Below are 15,688 nucleotides of genomic sequence, written 5' to 3'. Positions count from 1 at the left end.
CCTCGCTAAAGGTGGCCTACCAGAACCTTAGCCCGTTCCCCACGGGCCTGACGAACCCCTCGTGGACACTATCACCGTGGCCCCTGTTGGACCCGCCTACTTCGCAGGCCTGCGCCGCGCGTCTGCCAGCCCAGCCCGGAGAACCACAATGCTACTTCTGCAGCCAGGGCCAACACCCCCGGCAGCATTGCCCAGCCCGCACAGCGACGTGCAGCGACTGCGGGAAAAAGGGGCACTACGCGAGAGTCTGTCTGGGCCGACCTAAGGCCCAGAAATCGAAAACGCATTAGGCCCGATCTATGGACTCGCAGCCCCACAGACCCCGCAATGTGGCTGCGTGCCTGCCCGGAACGCCCCATCCAGATGCGTCATCGGCATTGTGCGACTCATGGGGGCCGCCACCTTGGCCGCCGGCCCCGGCACCGACCGACACGAGCGACCGATGGGGGCGGCCATCTTGGTCGCCATCTTCGATCCCGTCCGACACGTGCGACACATGGGGGCCGCCATCTTGTGACTCCACCGACCAAGCAGGCTACCCGCAGCTGGGCGCAGTGACCCTCAACCCAGTCGCAGCCGAAACCGCTAAAGAACTCCATGATGGTCGTCCGGGTCAATGGTCACGAGACCCCCTGCCTCTTCGACTCCGGGAGCGCGGAGAGCTTTGTCCACCCCGACACGGTAAGGCGCTGCTCCATCCCCATCTACCCCGCCTCACAAACAATCTCCCTTGCCTCCGGGTCTCATTCGGTCCAGATCCGGGGGTACAGTATCGCCAATCTCGCGATGCAGGGCGCGGAGTATACCCTCTTTAAGCTCTACGTCCTCCCCCACCTCTGCGCCCCCCTACTGCTCGGATTGGATTTTCAGTGTAATCACCGAAGCCTGACCCTACAGTTCGGCGGACTCTTGTCCCCCCCTCACAGTGTGCAGCCTCGCGACCCTCAAGGTCTCCCCCCCCCTTCACTCTTTGCGAATCTCACTCCTGACTGTAAGCCCATTGCCGCCAGGAGCAGGCGGTACAGCTCGCTAGACATGGTATTTATCAAGTCGGAGGTCCAACGACTGTTGAGTGAAGGGATCATAGAGGCCAGCAACAGCCCCTGGAGAGCGCAAGTGGTGGTCGTCCGGACCGGGGAAAATAGCCAGATGGTTGTGGACTACAGCCAGACAATTAACCGGTTCACACAACTGGATGCGTACCCCCTCCCCCGCATAGCGGAGATGGTCAACCAGATTGCGCAGTACCGTATGTTCTCCGCGGTCGATCTGAAGTCGGACTACCACCAGCTCCCAATCCGCCCGGAAGAGCATCACTACACTGCCTTTGAAGCAGCCGGCCGACTCTTCCACTTCCTCAGAGTTCCCTTTGGCGTCACTAATGGGGTCTCGGTCTTTCAGAGAACGATGGACCAATTGGTGGACCAGTACGGTTTGCGGGCGACATACCCGTACTGGACAATATGACCATCTGCGGCCATGATCAGCAGGACCATGATGTCAACCTTCAGAGGTTCCTCCAGGCCGCCCAATCCTCAATCTTACATACAACAAAGAAAAGTGTGTCTTCCATACTACCCGACTGGCCATCCTCGGCTATGTCGTGGAGAACGGAGTCCTAGGGCCCGACCCCAACCGTATGCGCCCCTTCACAGAACTCCCCCCTCCCAACAGCCTCAAGGCGCTAAAACGATGCGTGGGGCTGTTCTCCTACTACACCCTGTGGGTCCCCAACTACGCGGACAAAGCCCGCCCACTTATTCAAACCACCTGACGGATGAGGCCCGCTCGGCCTTCAGCCGCATCAAGGCCGACATCACCAAGGCCGCAATGCACGCGGTGGACGAGTCCGTCCCCTCCCAGGTAGAGAGCGATGCGTCAGACGTCGCCCTGGCCGCCACCTTCAACCAGGCAGGCAGACCAGTAGCATTCATCTCTAGGATCCTCCACGCTACCGAAATTCGACACCCCTCGGTCGAGAAGGAAGCACAAGCCATAGTGGAAGCTGTGTGGCACTGGAGGCACTACCAAGCCGGTAGGAGGTTCACCCTCGTCACCGACCAGCAGTCGGTCGCCTTCGTGTTCGACAACGCACAACGGGGCAAAATAAAAAATGACAAAATCCTGACAAAAAATGACGAACTCTCCACCTACAATTACGATATCAAGAATTGTCCTGGGAAGCTCAACGAGCCCCCAGATGCCCTGCCCCGCGGCACATGCGTCGGCGCGCAAGATGACCGACTTCGGGCCATCCACAATTACCTCTCTCACCCGGGGGTCACCCGGCTCACCCAGTTCATTAAGGCCCGCAATCTGCCCTTCTCCACCGAGGTGGTCAAGGCAATGACCAGGGACTGCCAAGTCTGCGCGGAGTGCAAACCGCACTTTTACCGGCCAGACCTGGTAAAGGCCTCCCAGCCCTTTGAACGCCTAAGTATCGATTTCAAAGGGCCCCTCCCCTCCACCAACAGTAATATATATTTTCTCACCGTCATCAACGAGTACTCCCGCTTCCCCTTTGCTGTCCCCTGCCCCGACATGACCTCGGCCACTGTAATAAAGGCACTGCACAGCATCTTCACAATGTTCGGTTTCCCTCCCTACGCCCACAGCGACCGGGGCACATCTTTCATGAGCTATGAACTACGTCAGTACCTGCTCAGCAAAGGCATCGCCTCGAGCAGGACTACGGGCCATAAACGGGCAGGTGGAGAGGGAGAACGCGACGGTATGGAAGGCCGTCCTTCTGACCCTCAGGTCTAGAAGTCTCCCAATCTCCCGCTGGCAGGAGGTCCTCCCTGACGCCCTCCACTCCATCAGATCACTCCTCTGCACAGCCACGAACGAGACCCCTCACAATCATTTGTTTATCTTCCCCAGGAAGTCCATCTCCGGGGTCTCGCTTCCACCTTGGCTGTGAACTCCGAGACTTGTCCTTCTCCGGAGGCACATGAGGAGCCATAAGACGGACCCGCTGGTCGAGAGGGTCCAGCTGCTCCACGCCAACCCCCAGTACGCCTACATCGCGCACCAGGACGGACGGCAAGATACAGTCTCCCTATGAGACCTGGCACCAGCTGGTTCCCCTGCCAACACACCCCCACCCCCAGCGCCCCGTACGGCCCCCTGGGTCTCCTGTACTGTCCCGTGCCGACACTGCCGGCACCCTCCACCCCCCGTCTACTCCCACACCCCAACTGTCTCCGACTCGCCGGACTCAGGCTCCAGCTCCAGACACAACGCCCCTGGAGTCACCACCTGCAACAACCGTGTCCACCGCACCGCCAGAGCTGAGGAGGTCGAAGAGAACGATCCGGCCTCCAGAGAGACTGAATATGTAATGACCCCACGTCACCCCCGCGGGTCTTGATTTTTTAACAGGGGGTGAATGTGGTGAATGTATTCACCATAATGCATGACACTGTAACCATTGTATCCACCTAATGGAACCTTTGACCTGGAAGTGGTGATACGAGCTGCTTCCAGGTACTGTACTGTAACCCCTGTGGGCTCCGCCTCTGGCTCCGCCCTCACCGGGGCCATATATAACCTGGCCACCTGCGGCTGGCACTCATCTGCACGACCGACTCTGGCTAGGCAAGTTCACGACTAATAAAGCCTTATGTTCACTTGCTCTGTCGGCCTCTTGGTGAATTGAAGTTATATCAATCCCCAAATCCTTCTTCAAGCGGGTGAACAGTATTATCACAGGAATTGTGTGGGCAAACAAGACCCCGTGAGTTAAAAGACTGCTTCTGGAGCGCAGTCGGGGGGGGGGAGGGGGAGGGGGGGGGTGCTACCGAATTTCTGTAGCTGCTACTGGGCGGCTAATGTAGCCATGATTAGGAAATGGGTAATGGAGGAGGGGGCGGCGTGGGGGCGGCTAGAGGCGGCGTCATGCAAAGGCACCAGCCTAGGTGCACTGGTAATGGCACCGCTGCCGTTCTCGCCGGCACGGTACACCACAAGCCCGGTGGTGACGGCGGCACTGAGGGTCTGGGGTCAGTGGAGAAGGCACAGGAAGGAGGAGTTTGGACCCCGATACAGAATAATCATAGATTTGTCCCGGGCAAGATAGACGGAGGGTTTCAAAGCTGGCATAGGGCAGGCATTAAAAGGATGGGGGACCTGTTCATAGATGGGACTTTCCCAAGCTTGAAGGCGCTGGAGGAGAAATTCAGTCTGCCCCCTGGAAACGCCTTCAGATACCTCCAAGTCCCCTCCTTACTCAAAAAACAGGTGGAGACATTTCCGTTGCTACCCCCTCGCAGGATACAGGACAGGGTGGTCTCTGGCATCTGGGTAGGGGAGGGGAAGGTGTCGGACATCTACCAAGAACTGCAGGAGGCGGAGGAAGCCCCAGTGGAGGTACTGAAGGAAAGTGGGAGGAGGAGCTGGGCGAGGAGTTGGGCGGGGGCCTGTGGGCTGATGCCCTGGGCAGGGTGAATTCCTCCTCATCATGTGTCAGGCTCTGCTTAATTCAGTTTAAGGTGGTACATCGGGCACACATGACAACGGCGAGAATGAGCAAGCTCTTTGGGGTTGAGGACAGCTGTGCGAGATGTTCAGGGAGCCCAGCAAACCATGTCCATATGTTCTGGTCATGCCCGGCGCATAAGGAATTCTGGCAGTTGTCCAGGATCTTAGCCACGCGGGTGAAGCCGAGTCCAGAGATAGCGATCTTTGGAGTGTCAGAGGATCCGGGAATGCAGGAAGCGAGAGAGGCCGAGGTTTTGGCCTTTGCCTCCCTGGTAGCCTGGAGACGGATCTTGTTAATGCGGAGAGTCGCGAAATCCCCGAGTGTGGAGACCTGGGTTAGTGACATGGCTGGGTTTCTCAGACTTGAGAGAATAAAGTTTGTCTTGAGAGGGTCCTTGCTGGGGTTCGCCCGGCGGTGGCAACTGTTCCTTGACTTTCTAGGAGAGTGTTAAAATGTCAGCAGCAGCAGCAATCCGGGGGTAGGGGGGGTCGGAGGAGGGGGGTCGGAGGGGTCCGGGGGTGGTGGTGGAGGGGGGAGTGGTCTGGGGGGGGGGGGCAGGAGGAGGGAGGGGGGGGAGTGGGGAAGGGGGGGGAGGGCCGGGGGGGGGGGGGACTGTTAACTTAATGTATATTCTCTTTTTGTATAATGATAACAGCCACCTTGTTTTGTTAAAAATTTTTTTCATTGGTTATGTAAAAATTCTGTTTGAGAAAAACCTTAATAAAAACAAATTAAAAAAATAAAGATAAGAACCACAAATCTCTGCTCTTGATGATTAGAAGTGTCGCCAAAAACCTAAGGATGTAACAGAATCACTGCATAATGACATAGTCCAAGGAGGGGTTAGCACTGCAAACAGTCACACAGTCCAAGAGTTGGGCACTGGGAGATAGTCGCAGTATCACCCTCTCTTGCACAGTGGGTTAAACTGCTGGCTTGTAATGCAGAACAAGGCCAGTAGCGCGGGTTCAATTCCTGTACCGGCCTCCCCGAACAGGTGCCGGAATGTGGCAACTATGGGCTTTTCACAGTAACTTTCTTGAAGCCTACTTGCGACAATAAGCGATTATTATTATCTTAAAACAAACTAAGGGATTGGCACTGGGAGACTGGCATATTATCAATACCTCTTCATTCAATCAATAATTTCAAAAGGTAATCAGAGCAGCACTTAAGGGAAATAAACTTGAGGGGGCAGCACGGTGGCGCAGTGGTTAGCACTGCTGCCTGCGGCGCTGAGGACCGAGGTTCGGTTCCGGCCCTGGGTCACTGTCCATGTGGAGTTTGTACATTCACCCCGTGGGCTTCACCTCCACAACCCAAAGATGTGCAGGTTAGGTGGATTGGCCACGCTAACTTGCTCCTTAATTGGAAAAAATAATAATTGGGTACTCTAAATTTATAAAAAAGAGAAATAAACTTGAGGGCTATGGGGAAATTGAATTGATTGGATCGTTCCACGGGGAGCCTGCATCGACTAGAGGGCTGAATGGTCTCTACCTGTGCCACAATGACTCTGACGGACAGATAATTAACACCTACTCTCCAGGCTCGCGCAGGCAAAAAGGCCCCAGGAGATAACGCACCCAATACAAGCGGCGCCAGGAATCCCTGTAACTGTTTTCTCTCAGATATCTCTGTCCTTAATCCAGGATTCAAATCCAGCAGAGATGGAAAGGATCAACAGGGTGAGTGTTATTCCAGCTGCTGCCAGCAGGGTGCAATGTGTTTGCTTAGTTCTTTTTAAAATGCCTGGACACCGCGCAAGAGCGCCACCTGTCGATATAGATGAGATTCGACACCTGAACCACCGATCAGAAACCTGCTATAATTATATTCCGGCTGATCCACCGTCACACAAGACAATCATTACTCCCATTGTCTGAGTGCTCCTGCCCCCTATAACAGGGGAGGGACATTAGGATGGATTTGCTCTTGTCTCTGCAGAGTGAAGAAGTAGTAGTAGTACAAATAGGAAATTGTATGTTTTAGTATTTCTTAAAGTTGTTTCATGACTAATTCAGGAATTGCAGCAGTTGGGAATGGGAAAGCTCCAAATTAGCATTTTTAACAATAATCTTTATTATTGTCACAAGTAGGCTTACATTACCACTGCAATGAAGTTACTGTGAAAATCCCCTAGTCGCCACACTCTGGTGCCTGTTCGGGTACACTGAAGGAGAATTCAGAATGTCCAATTCACCGAACAAGCGTGTCTTTCGGGACTTGTGGGAGGAAACCGGAGGAAACCCACGCAGACATGGGGAGAATATGCAGACTCCACACAGACTGTGACCCAAGCCGGGAGTCGAACCCAGGTCCCTGGCGCTGTGAAGCAACAGTGCTAACCACTGTGCTACCGTGCCACCCATTTTTATGGGATGCCTCTATCTAGCAGCAATAGAACAGGCGCCGATAGTGAGCGAAATACAGAGCAATGACTATTATAAAGCCATCCATTCCTGTTCTGATACAAAGGTTCAATGTGTTCATCTTTACGGTACAGCTATTCTCAGGAGGAGCGATCAGTAAATCAAATTTAGCCTCAATTTGTCTCGAGATGTACACAATACAAAACAGTACAATGGTTACATTAGGGCTGCATTGGATGAATTGAGGAGTAAAGAGGAAATATAACCATATGACTCACAGACTGAATGATATCAGAGGTGTTGAGAGCAATGTGCTGAACTCCAGGTCCACCAAAGTATTCCACGTACTCCTAGAGTGAGTGAAGGACAGAAAATGAGAAAGAAATCATTCAACCTTCTACAGCTCTTCTGGGGGGGGGGGGATTAAACTAATTTGTCAGGGGGGTGGGAATCGGAGCTGTAGTCCAGAAGCCAGTGTTGAGAGTAATGAGGTACTGAGGAGGGTATCAAGGTCTCAGGAGTGTACTGGCAGACAGGAAGGTGGGTTTAAGTGTGTCTACTTTAATGCAAGGAGCATCCGGAATAAGTAGGTGAACTTGGAGCGTGGATTGGTACTTGGGACTACGATGTTGTGGCCATTACAGAGACATGGGGCGTCATTCTCCGACCCCCCGCCGGGTCGGAGAATGGCCGTTGGCCGCCGTGAATCCCGCCCCCGCCCCCGCCGAAGTCTCCGAAGGGAGAAAAGTCGGCGGGGCGTTAATGGCGCCGCTGCCGCGGAGAATGTCACGGGCCTGCGCAAGGCAGCCGATTTTCGGCCTGCCGATATTCTCCCTTCCGGATGGGCCGAAGTCCCGTCGACGTGATGACCGTTCACGTCGACGTCAATCAAACCTCCTTTTCATCGGCGTGACCCGGTGCTCCAGGCTCACGCCGACCAGCGAGGAGGTGAGTGACGGCCTGGGGGGTTGGCTCTGGGCAGGAAATGGCGTGGCCGCAGACTGATTGCCTGAGGAGAGGTGTGTCCCGGCTTGTGTGTGTGTGCGGCGGGGGGGGGGGGGTGGTTAGAGTAGGCTGGGCTCCGGGGGAGTGCCGGGAGGGGGTCCGTGCCGGGGTGGAGGTTGGGGGTTGTGGAGGGGGTCCGTGCCGGGGTAGAGGTTGGGGGTTGGGGAGGGGGTCCGTGCCGGGGTGGAGGTTGGGGGTTGGGGAGGGGGTCCGTGCCGGGGTGGAGGTTGGGGGTTGTGGAGGGGGTCCGTGCCGGGGTGGAGGTTGGGGGTTGGGGAGGGGGTCCGTGCCGGGGTGGAGGTTGGGGGTTGTGGAGGGGGTCCGTGCCGGGGTGGAGGTTGGGGGTTGGGGAGGGGGTCCGTGCCGGGGTGGAGGTTGGGGGTTGGGGAGGGGGTCCGTGCCGGGGTGGAGGTTGGGGGTTGTGGAGGGGGTCCGTGCCGGGGTGGAGGTTGGGGGTTGGGGAGGGGGTCCGTGCCGGGGTGGAGGTTGGGGGTTGGGGAGGGGGTCCGTGCCGGGGTGGAGGTTGGGGAGGGGGTCCGTGCCGGGGTGGAGGTTGGGGAGGGGGTCCGTGCCGGGGTGGAGGTTGGGGGTTGTGGAGGGGGTCCGTGCCGGGGTGGAGGTTGGGGGGGGGGGGTCCGTGCTGGGGTGGAGGTTGGGGGTTGGGGAGGGGTTCCGTGCCGGGGTGGAGGTTGGGGGTTGGGGAGGGGGTCCGTGCCGGGGTGGAGGTTGGGGGTTGTGGAGGGGGTCCGTGCCGGGGTGGAGGTTGGGGGTTGTGGAGGGGGTCCGTGCTGGGGTGGAGGTTGGGGGTTGGGGAGGGGGTCCGTGCCGGGGTGGAGGTTGGGGGTTGTGGAGGGGGTCCGTGCCGGGGTGGAGTTTGGGGGTTGGGGAGGGGTTCCGTGCCAGGGTGGAGGTTGGGGAGGGGGTCCGTGCCGGGGTGGAGGTTGGGGAGGGGGTCCGTGCCGGGGTGGAGGTTGGGGGTTGTGGAGGGGGTCCGTGCCGGGGTGGAGGTTGGGGGGGGGGGGGTCCGTGCTGGGGTGGAGGTTGGGGGTTGGGGAGGGGTTCCGTGCCGGGGTGGAGGTTGGGGGGGGTCCGTGCTGGGGTGGAGGTTGGGGCGGGGGGGGGTCCGTGCCGGGGTGGGTGATGGGAGGGCAAATGAGTTGGTCCACCTGGCCAGGTGCCAGCCTCCAACAGTTGGACCCATGCGGTCCATGCCACCTGGCTGGGGGGAGGAGGGGATATGGGCAATGATGACATGTCGTCGTTCCCCTCCCCCCCACCAGGTCGTCATGTTTTCAGATCATCCAGCGATGTTGGCCGCCGTGGTGGCAGCCGCTCATGTCTATGTTGCCCTGGATGAGGAGGAGGAGGAGGAGGAGGAGGAGGAGGAGCGTGCCAGAGAGGCGGCGCAGGCTGCCGCAGAGGGGCAGGCGGCAGCCGCCCAGGCTGGAGGGACACCTGACCGACAGGACGAGGAGGGGGAGGAGGACGTCGCGGCCCCACGGCAACGGAGGCACCCGAGGGCGCCCCGTGTGTACCGGCCCCGGCAGTCATACCAGGTCCTCACGGACCGGGAATGCAGGAGGAGACTCCGGATGATCGGGAAACCGTGGCACACATCTGCCACCTGCTGGCACACCTGTCACCGCGTGGCACTGGCGGGGGACACCCTCTCCCCGTGTCCGTCAAGGTTACGGTGGCCCTGAACTTTTATGCAACGGGGTCATTCCAGGCACCGAGTGGGGACCTGTCCGGCATATCGCAGACATCGGTGCATCGGTGCATCCGGGCAGTGACAGATGCCCTTTATGCCATGGCGCACCGCTACATCCGCTTCCCCGTGGACCGGGCCAGCCAAGATGCCCGGGCCGTGGGCTTCTCTGCCATTGCCGGGTTCCCCATGGTCCAGGGCGCGATCGATGGGATGCACGTCGCCGTGCGGCCACCTGCAGATAACAGGGCCGTGTTCACTAATAGGAAGGGGACCTATTCGATGAACGTACAGGTGGTCTGCGACCACCGCATGATGATCCTGCACGTCTGCGCCCGTTACCCAGGCAGTGTACACGACTCATTCGTGTTGTCGCGGTCATCCATCCCCGGCATGTACGAGGGACGCCATCCCCGGCTGAGGGGCTGGTTGCTGGGCGACAGGGGCTACCCATTGCGATCGTGGCTGATGACGCCTATACGGAGGTCACGCAATGAGGTGGAGAACCGCTACAATGATGCCCATGTAGCGACAAGGGGAGTGATCGAGAGGTGCTTTGGCGTGCTGAAGATGCGTTTCAGGTGCCTGGACCTCTCTGGGGGCGCCCTCCAGTATCGGTCAGATAGGGTCGGCCGCATCATTGTGGTGTGCTGCGTCCTGCACAACATAGCCCAGCAGAGGGGCGATGTGCCGCAGGCAGAGGAGGGCGGAGTGGAGGAGCAGCAGGAAGAGGCCCAGTCCTCCCCAGATGAGGGGGATGGGGGCAATGGTCAGGGCAGACGGGGTAGACACAGACGGGTGGCTGTCCACCGTTACCGGCTGGCCCAGCGGGCACGGGACAGACTGATAGACGCCCGCTTCACTGACTAGATGGGCGTGGGAATCGGGTAGTATGGCCACAGACCGCACACCATGACAACAGCCGACCACCCACACCCCCCACCCATCCATCCACCCAGCACCATCACCCCCCTCCCCAACCCCACACACCCCACCCGCATGCACACCACCCCCCCACTCCCAATTGCCGATCCACCGGCGGCACAACGGGCCGGGCTCACCCAGTTGCGGGTGGACGCGTGTCTATCGCAGGCCATGGAGAATGATGACAGCCCGCCTCCGATGAGCTCCTGGCTCTACATCGTTGGACTATGTCTGACCCATGGCCACAGTACCACCATCCACCCGGCCATCCCTGCATGCGGCTGTGACACTGCAGCGCACGGTCCCGTCCTCTGCCCGGGGGATGTTGATGGCGGCCCAGGGGGAAGGGGGCAGACTCACCTAGGGCACGTGCATGACCACCCCTCACACACACACTTGCGCTCAACGTACATGACACCCCCGCACACTTTGGACAGAGCACAAAGGCAGCTTCGGTAGGTGTAACATTGACTTTAATAACCAAAGGAGTTCATGCACGTGCCCTAGCGCCTAAAACTCATCTGTGCCCTGCACCCGTGCCAACTTACTCAGTGTCTAATTGTTTGGCCTTACGGGCCCTTTGACTACGTCTACGTGGTTCCCCAGACGGTACAGCAGAACTGGAGGTGGACTCCTGTGATTCCTGCCCTCTGACACTGGATCCCTTTGGCGGCCGTTTCCTGGGGCGTCCTGGCCTAGATGGGCCAGGCTGCGGCCCGGGCGACTGGGATGGCGAGCTGCCAGCCTGTCCTGCCCGTTGCCCACCCGATGCACCTGGGACGGAAGGGGGGGAGTCCGAGGTGTCGCGGTGTACCGGGACCTCCCCTACAGAGGGAGCCGGGACGGACCACACCACCTCCTCCTCCCTCGGGGTGCCCGATGGCCCCCAGGCCTCTACATGGGTGGGGGATGCGAACGGACTGGCCATCCGACGCGCCCCCGACATCTGGCGCTGCCAGTCCTGGAGGCCCGTGCTGGTATCGACAGGGGTCTGCAGGTTTGCAGCCATGGAGCCCAGGGGGTTGTCGAACCCTGTCTGCGACAGTGCGACGCCAGCTCGCACATGGCCACTGGCGCCGATGCCCTCAGCAATGGCCTGCTGAGACTGGGCCATGGCCTGCAGAGACTGGGCCATGGCCTGCAGAGACTGGGCTATGGCCTGCTGAGACTGGGCCATGGCCTGCTGAGACTGGGCTATGGCGTTGAGCGCCTCTGCCATCTGGCGCTGGCACTGGCTCATGGCCTCCTGTGAGAGGGCAGCCATTTCCTGGGCCACAGACGCCGCCTGCACGGAAGGCCCCAGGCCTCGCAAACCGTTCCCCATGTCTGACACCGTCGCACCCATTGCCTCCACCGCGGACGCCACCCGTGCGGTGTCAGCCTGGGTGGCACGCATGACCGGGACAACTCCCAGCTCCTGGACGCGGGTGGACTCCTCCACCTGCGACCGCAGCCGCCGCAAGCCACCCGTCACCCTATTCGCTCGTCTCCGTGTCGGTGGTTGCATCGGATCTATGTGTGGGTGTGGTAACTGCAGGAACCCGGGATCCATCTGGGCGGCAGATGTTCGCTTGGCCTGGGCTGCCCTCCGACCGCCCGGTCCCTCTGCTGCTCCTACCTCCACCTGCTGTACCGGGACGGCTGTGTTGTGCGCACCAGTGAGTGTACCAGACGCCTCATCACTAAAGTGCCCAACCGTGGTGAGTGTTTCTGCGATGGTGGAGGGTGTTGGTGACAGCAGTGGCGTTGTGTCGTGCTCTTCGTCCCACTCTGAGTCCATGGCACTTTGGGGTGGGGGTTCGTCTCCACCCATCCACTCTGAGTCACTGTCCGGTATTTCGTCTTCCCGGGTAGGGGTGTCCTGGGTAGTGCTGTCCCGGGTAGTGCTGTCCCGGGTAGGGGTGTCCTGGGTAGTGGTGTCCCGGGTAGGGGTGTCCTGGATAGTGGTGTCCTGGGTAGTGGTGTCCTGGCTCGGATGTGACGGGGGCCTGTGGCTGCCCCCCTCATCGCTGGGTGGTCGCTCCCGCACGTGACGGGGGTGTCGTCTCCCTGTTGCTCCAGGTCTCTCCGTCTCCCGTGGTCTCCGAGGGGCATCCTGCGGGCGTCGCATGCTGGAGGGTTCGGGTCTCTCCGTCTCCCGTGGTCTCCGAGGGGCATCCTGCGGGCGTCGCATGCTGGAGGGTTCGGGTCTCTCCGTCTCCCGTGGTCTCGGAGGGGCATCCTGCGGGCGGTCTGCATCTGCGGGGATGGGTGCCTGGACGTTTGGTCCTGCGATACACAATGAAGCATGCATGGTTAGACATCAGGCAGTGATCAGGTGATACGGGAGAGGGGGATATAGGGGAGGGGGGATATGGGGACGGGCTGTTGGTGGCTCACTTGCTCGTGGGGCCCCGACCTCTGCATCAGCAACCTCCCGGTCGTCAGGTCCGCCAGCCAGTTCCAGGGCCCTTTCCTCGTGTACGGTCAGTGGCCTCTCATCAGCGGGCCCTCCTCCAGTCCTCACATACTCCCTATTGTTGTGTGCGCGCTTCTCCTGGGGGGGGGGGGGTGGTGGCAGGGGTAAAAGGCAACAGTGTTAGGCAGGTATATGAATGCACGCCATCGGTTGCGCGTGCATTGCAGAGGTTAAGGTTAGGGCTGGATTCACTTGGGGATATGGGGGATATGGGGGAGGGGGGATATGGGGGATATGGGGGAGGGGGGATATGGGGGATATGGGGGAGGGGGGATATGGGGGATATGGGGGAGGGGGGATATGGGGGAGGGGGGATATGGGGGAGGGGGGATATGGGGGATATGGGGGAGGGGGGGGATATGGGGGAGGGGGGATATGGGGGATATGGGGGAGGGGGGATATGTGGGAGGGGGGGATATGGGGGAGGGGGGATATGGGGGAGGGGGGATATGGGGGATATGGGGGAGGGGGGAATATGGGGGATATGGGGGAGGGGGGATATGGGGGAGGGGGGGATATGGGGGAGGGGGGATATGGGGGATATGGGGGAGGGGGGATATGGGGGATATGGGGGAGGGGGGATATGTGGGAGGGGGGGATATGGGGGAGGGGGATATGGGGGAGGGGGGATATGGGGGATATGGGGGATATGGGGGAGGGGGGAATATGGGGGATATGGGGGAGGGGGGATATGGGGGATATGGGGGAGGGGGGGATTTGGGGGAGAGGGGATATGGGGGATATGGGGGACGCTCACCCTGCCTGCTCTGACGAGGTCGTTCACCTTCTTGTGGCACTGGGTGCCTGTCCGTGGTGTCAGGGCCACAGCGGTGACGGCCTCTGCCACCTCCCTCCACAGACGCCGGCTGTGGCGTGGGGCAACTCTGCGGCCGTGCCCGGGATACAGGGCGTCCCTCCTCTGCTCCACCGCATCCAGGAGCGCCTCCACATCGCGTGACTCGAACCTCGGGGCTGAGCGACGGCCAGCCATCAAGTCGGGTGTTGCGGTCGGCTGTTCCGGTCGGGTGGGGGGGAGCTGCGCGGCCTTATGAGCCGTCACGCCGTGCAGCGCGTATGACGCTGCACGGCGTGAACCACTGCGCAAGCGCGGATCCCGTTACGTCGCTGCTAGCCCATTTCGGGCCGCAGACTATCGGCCCATTTTTATGACGTGACGCAAGTGGGATTTGCGCCGTTTTTTGCGCCGATCGGCGGAGTTTCCGCCGATAACGGAGAATTTCGCCCATGGTTAGAACAGGGACAGGAATGGTTGTTGGAAGTTCCGGGGTATAGATGTTTCAGTAAGGGTAGGGAAGGTGGTAAAAGAGGTGGAGGAATAGCATTGTTAATCAAGGATAGTTTAACGGCTGCAGAAAGGCAGTTCGAGGGGGATCTGCCTACTGAGGTAATATGGGCGGAAGTTAGAAATAGGAAAGGAGCGGTCACGTTGTTAGGAGTTTTCTATAGGCCCCCAAATAGTAATAGAGATGTGGAGGAAGAAATTGCAAAGCAGATTATGGATAGGTTTGGAAATCTCAGGGTAGTTGTCATGGGTGACTTTAACTTTCCAAATATTGATTGGAACCTCTATAGGTCGAACAGTTCGGATGGGGCAGTTTTTGTACAGTGTGTGCAGGAGGGTTTCCTGACACAATATGTGGATAGGCCGACAAGAGGTGGGGCCACATTGGATTTGGTACTGGGTAATGAACCGAGCCAAATGTTAGATTTGTTTGTGGGAGAGCACTTTGGAGATAGTGACCACAATTTGGTGTCTTTCATTATTGCAATGGAGAGGGATAGGGCCATATGGCAGGGCAAGGTTTATAATTGGGGGAGGGGTAATTATGATGCGATTAGGCAAGAATTAGGGAGCATAAGATGGGAACAGAAACTGTCAGGGAAAGGCACAAATTAAAAGTGGAGCATGTTCAAGGAACAAATACTGCGTGTCCTTGATAGGCATGTCCCTGTCAGGCAGGGAGGAAATGACCGTGTGAGGGAACCATGGTTCACAAAAGAGGTTGAATGTCTTGTCAAGAGGAAAAAGGAAGCGTATGTAAGGATGAGAAAACAAGGTTCAATTGGGTCGCTTGAGGGTTACAAGATAGCAAGGAATGAGCTAAAAAAAAGGGCTTAGGAGAGCTAGGAGGGGGCATGAGAAGTCCTTGGCGGGTCGGATCAAGGAAAACCCCAAGGCTTTTTACTCTTATGTGAGGAATAAAAGAATGACCAGGGTGAGATTAGGGCCGGTCAAGGACAGTAGTGGGAACTTGTGCCTTGAGTCAGAAGAGATAGGAGTGGTGTTGAATGAATACTTTTCTTCAGTGTTCACCAAGGAGAGGGGCTATGTTTTTGAGGATGAGAGTGTGATACAGGCGTGTAGGCTGGAGGAGGTAGATGTTCTGAGGGAAGATGTGTTAGCAGTTTTGAAAAACCTGAGGGTCGACAAGTCCCCTGGGCCACATGGGATATATCCTAGGATTCTTTGGGAGGCAAGGGATGAGATTGCAGAGCCTTTGGCTTTGATTTTTGGGTCCTCACTGTCCACGGGGATAGTGCCAGAGGACTGGAGAGTGGTGAATGTTGTTCTTGTGTTCAAGAAAGGGAATAGGAAAGACCCTAGTAATTATAGGCCGGTTAGTCTTACTTCGGTGGTCGGTAAGTTAATGGAAAGGGTCCTGAGGGATAGGATTAATGATCATTTGGAAAGATGCAGCTTAATCTGGGATAGTCAA

The 15,688-nt window shown here is 58.5% G+C and overlaps 1 protein-coding gene across 1 annotated transcript in view; it reads right to left on the bottom strand.

Moving 5' to 3' along the window:
• hpda (4-hydroxyphenylpyruvate dioxygenase a) overlaps window positions 1-15,688 on the bottom strand; it is a 77,153-nt gene that overhangs the window by 27,412 nt on the left and 34,053 nt on the right. The window contains exon 8 of the mRNA XM_072469398.1: window positions 7,134-7,205. Within this exon, the coding sequence (XP_072325499.1) occupies window positions 7,134-7,205 (72 nt within the window). The remainder of the gene's footprint in view (window positions 1-7,133; window positions 7,206-15,688) is intronic.

The sequence above is a fragment of the Scyliorhinus torazame genome, chromosome 12, assembly GCF_047496885.1.
Source record: "Scyliorhinus torazame isolate Kashiwa2021f chromosome 12, sScyTor2.1, whole genome shotgun sequence".
Lineage (NCBI taxonomy): Eukaryota > Metazoa > Chordata > Chondrichthyes > Carcharhiniformes > Scyliorhinidae > Scyliorhinus > Scyliorhinus torazame.
The sequence above is the reverse complement of the archived record's forward strand: the minus strand, read 5'-3'. Positions and strand labels throughout refer to the sequence as shown.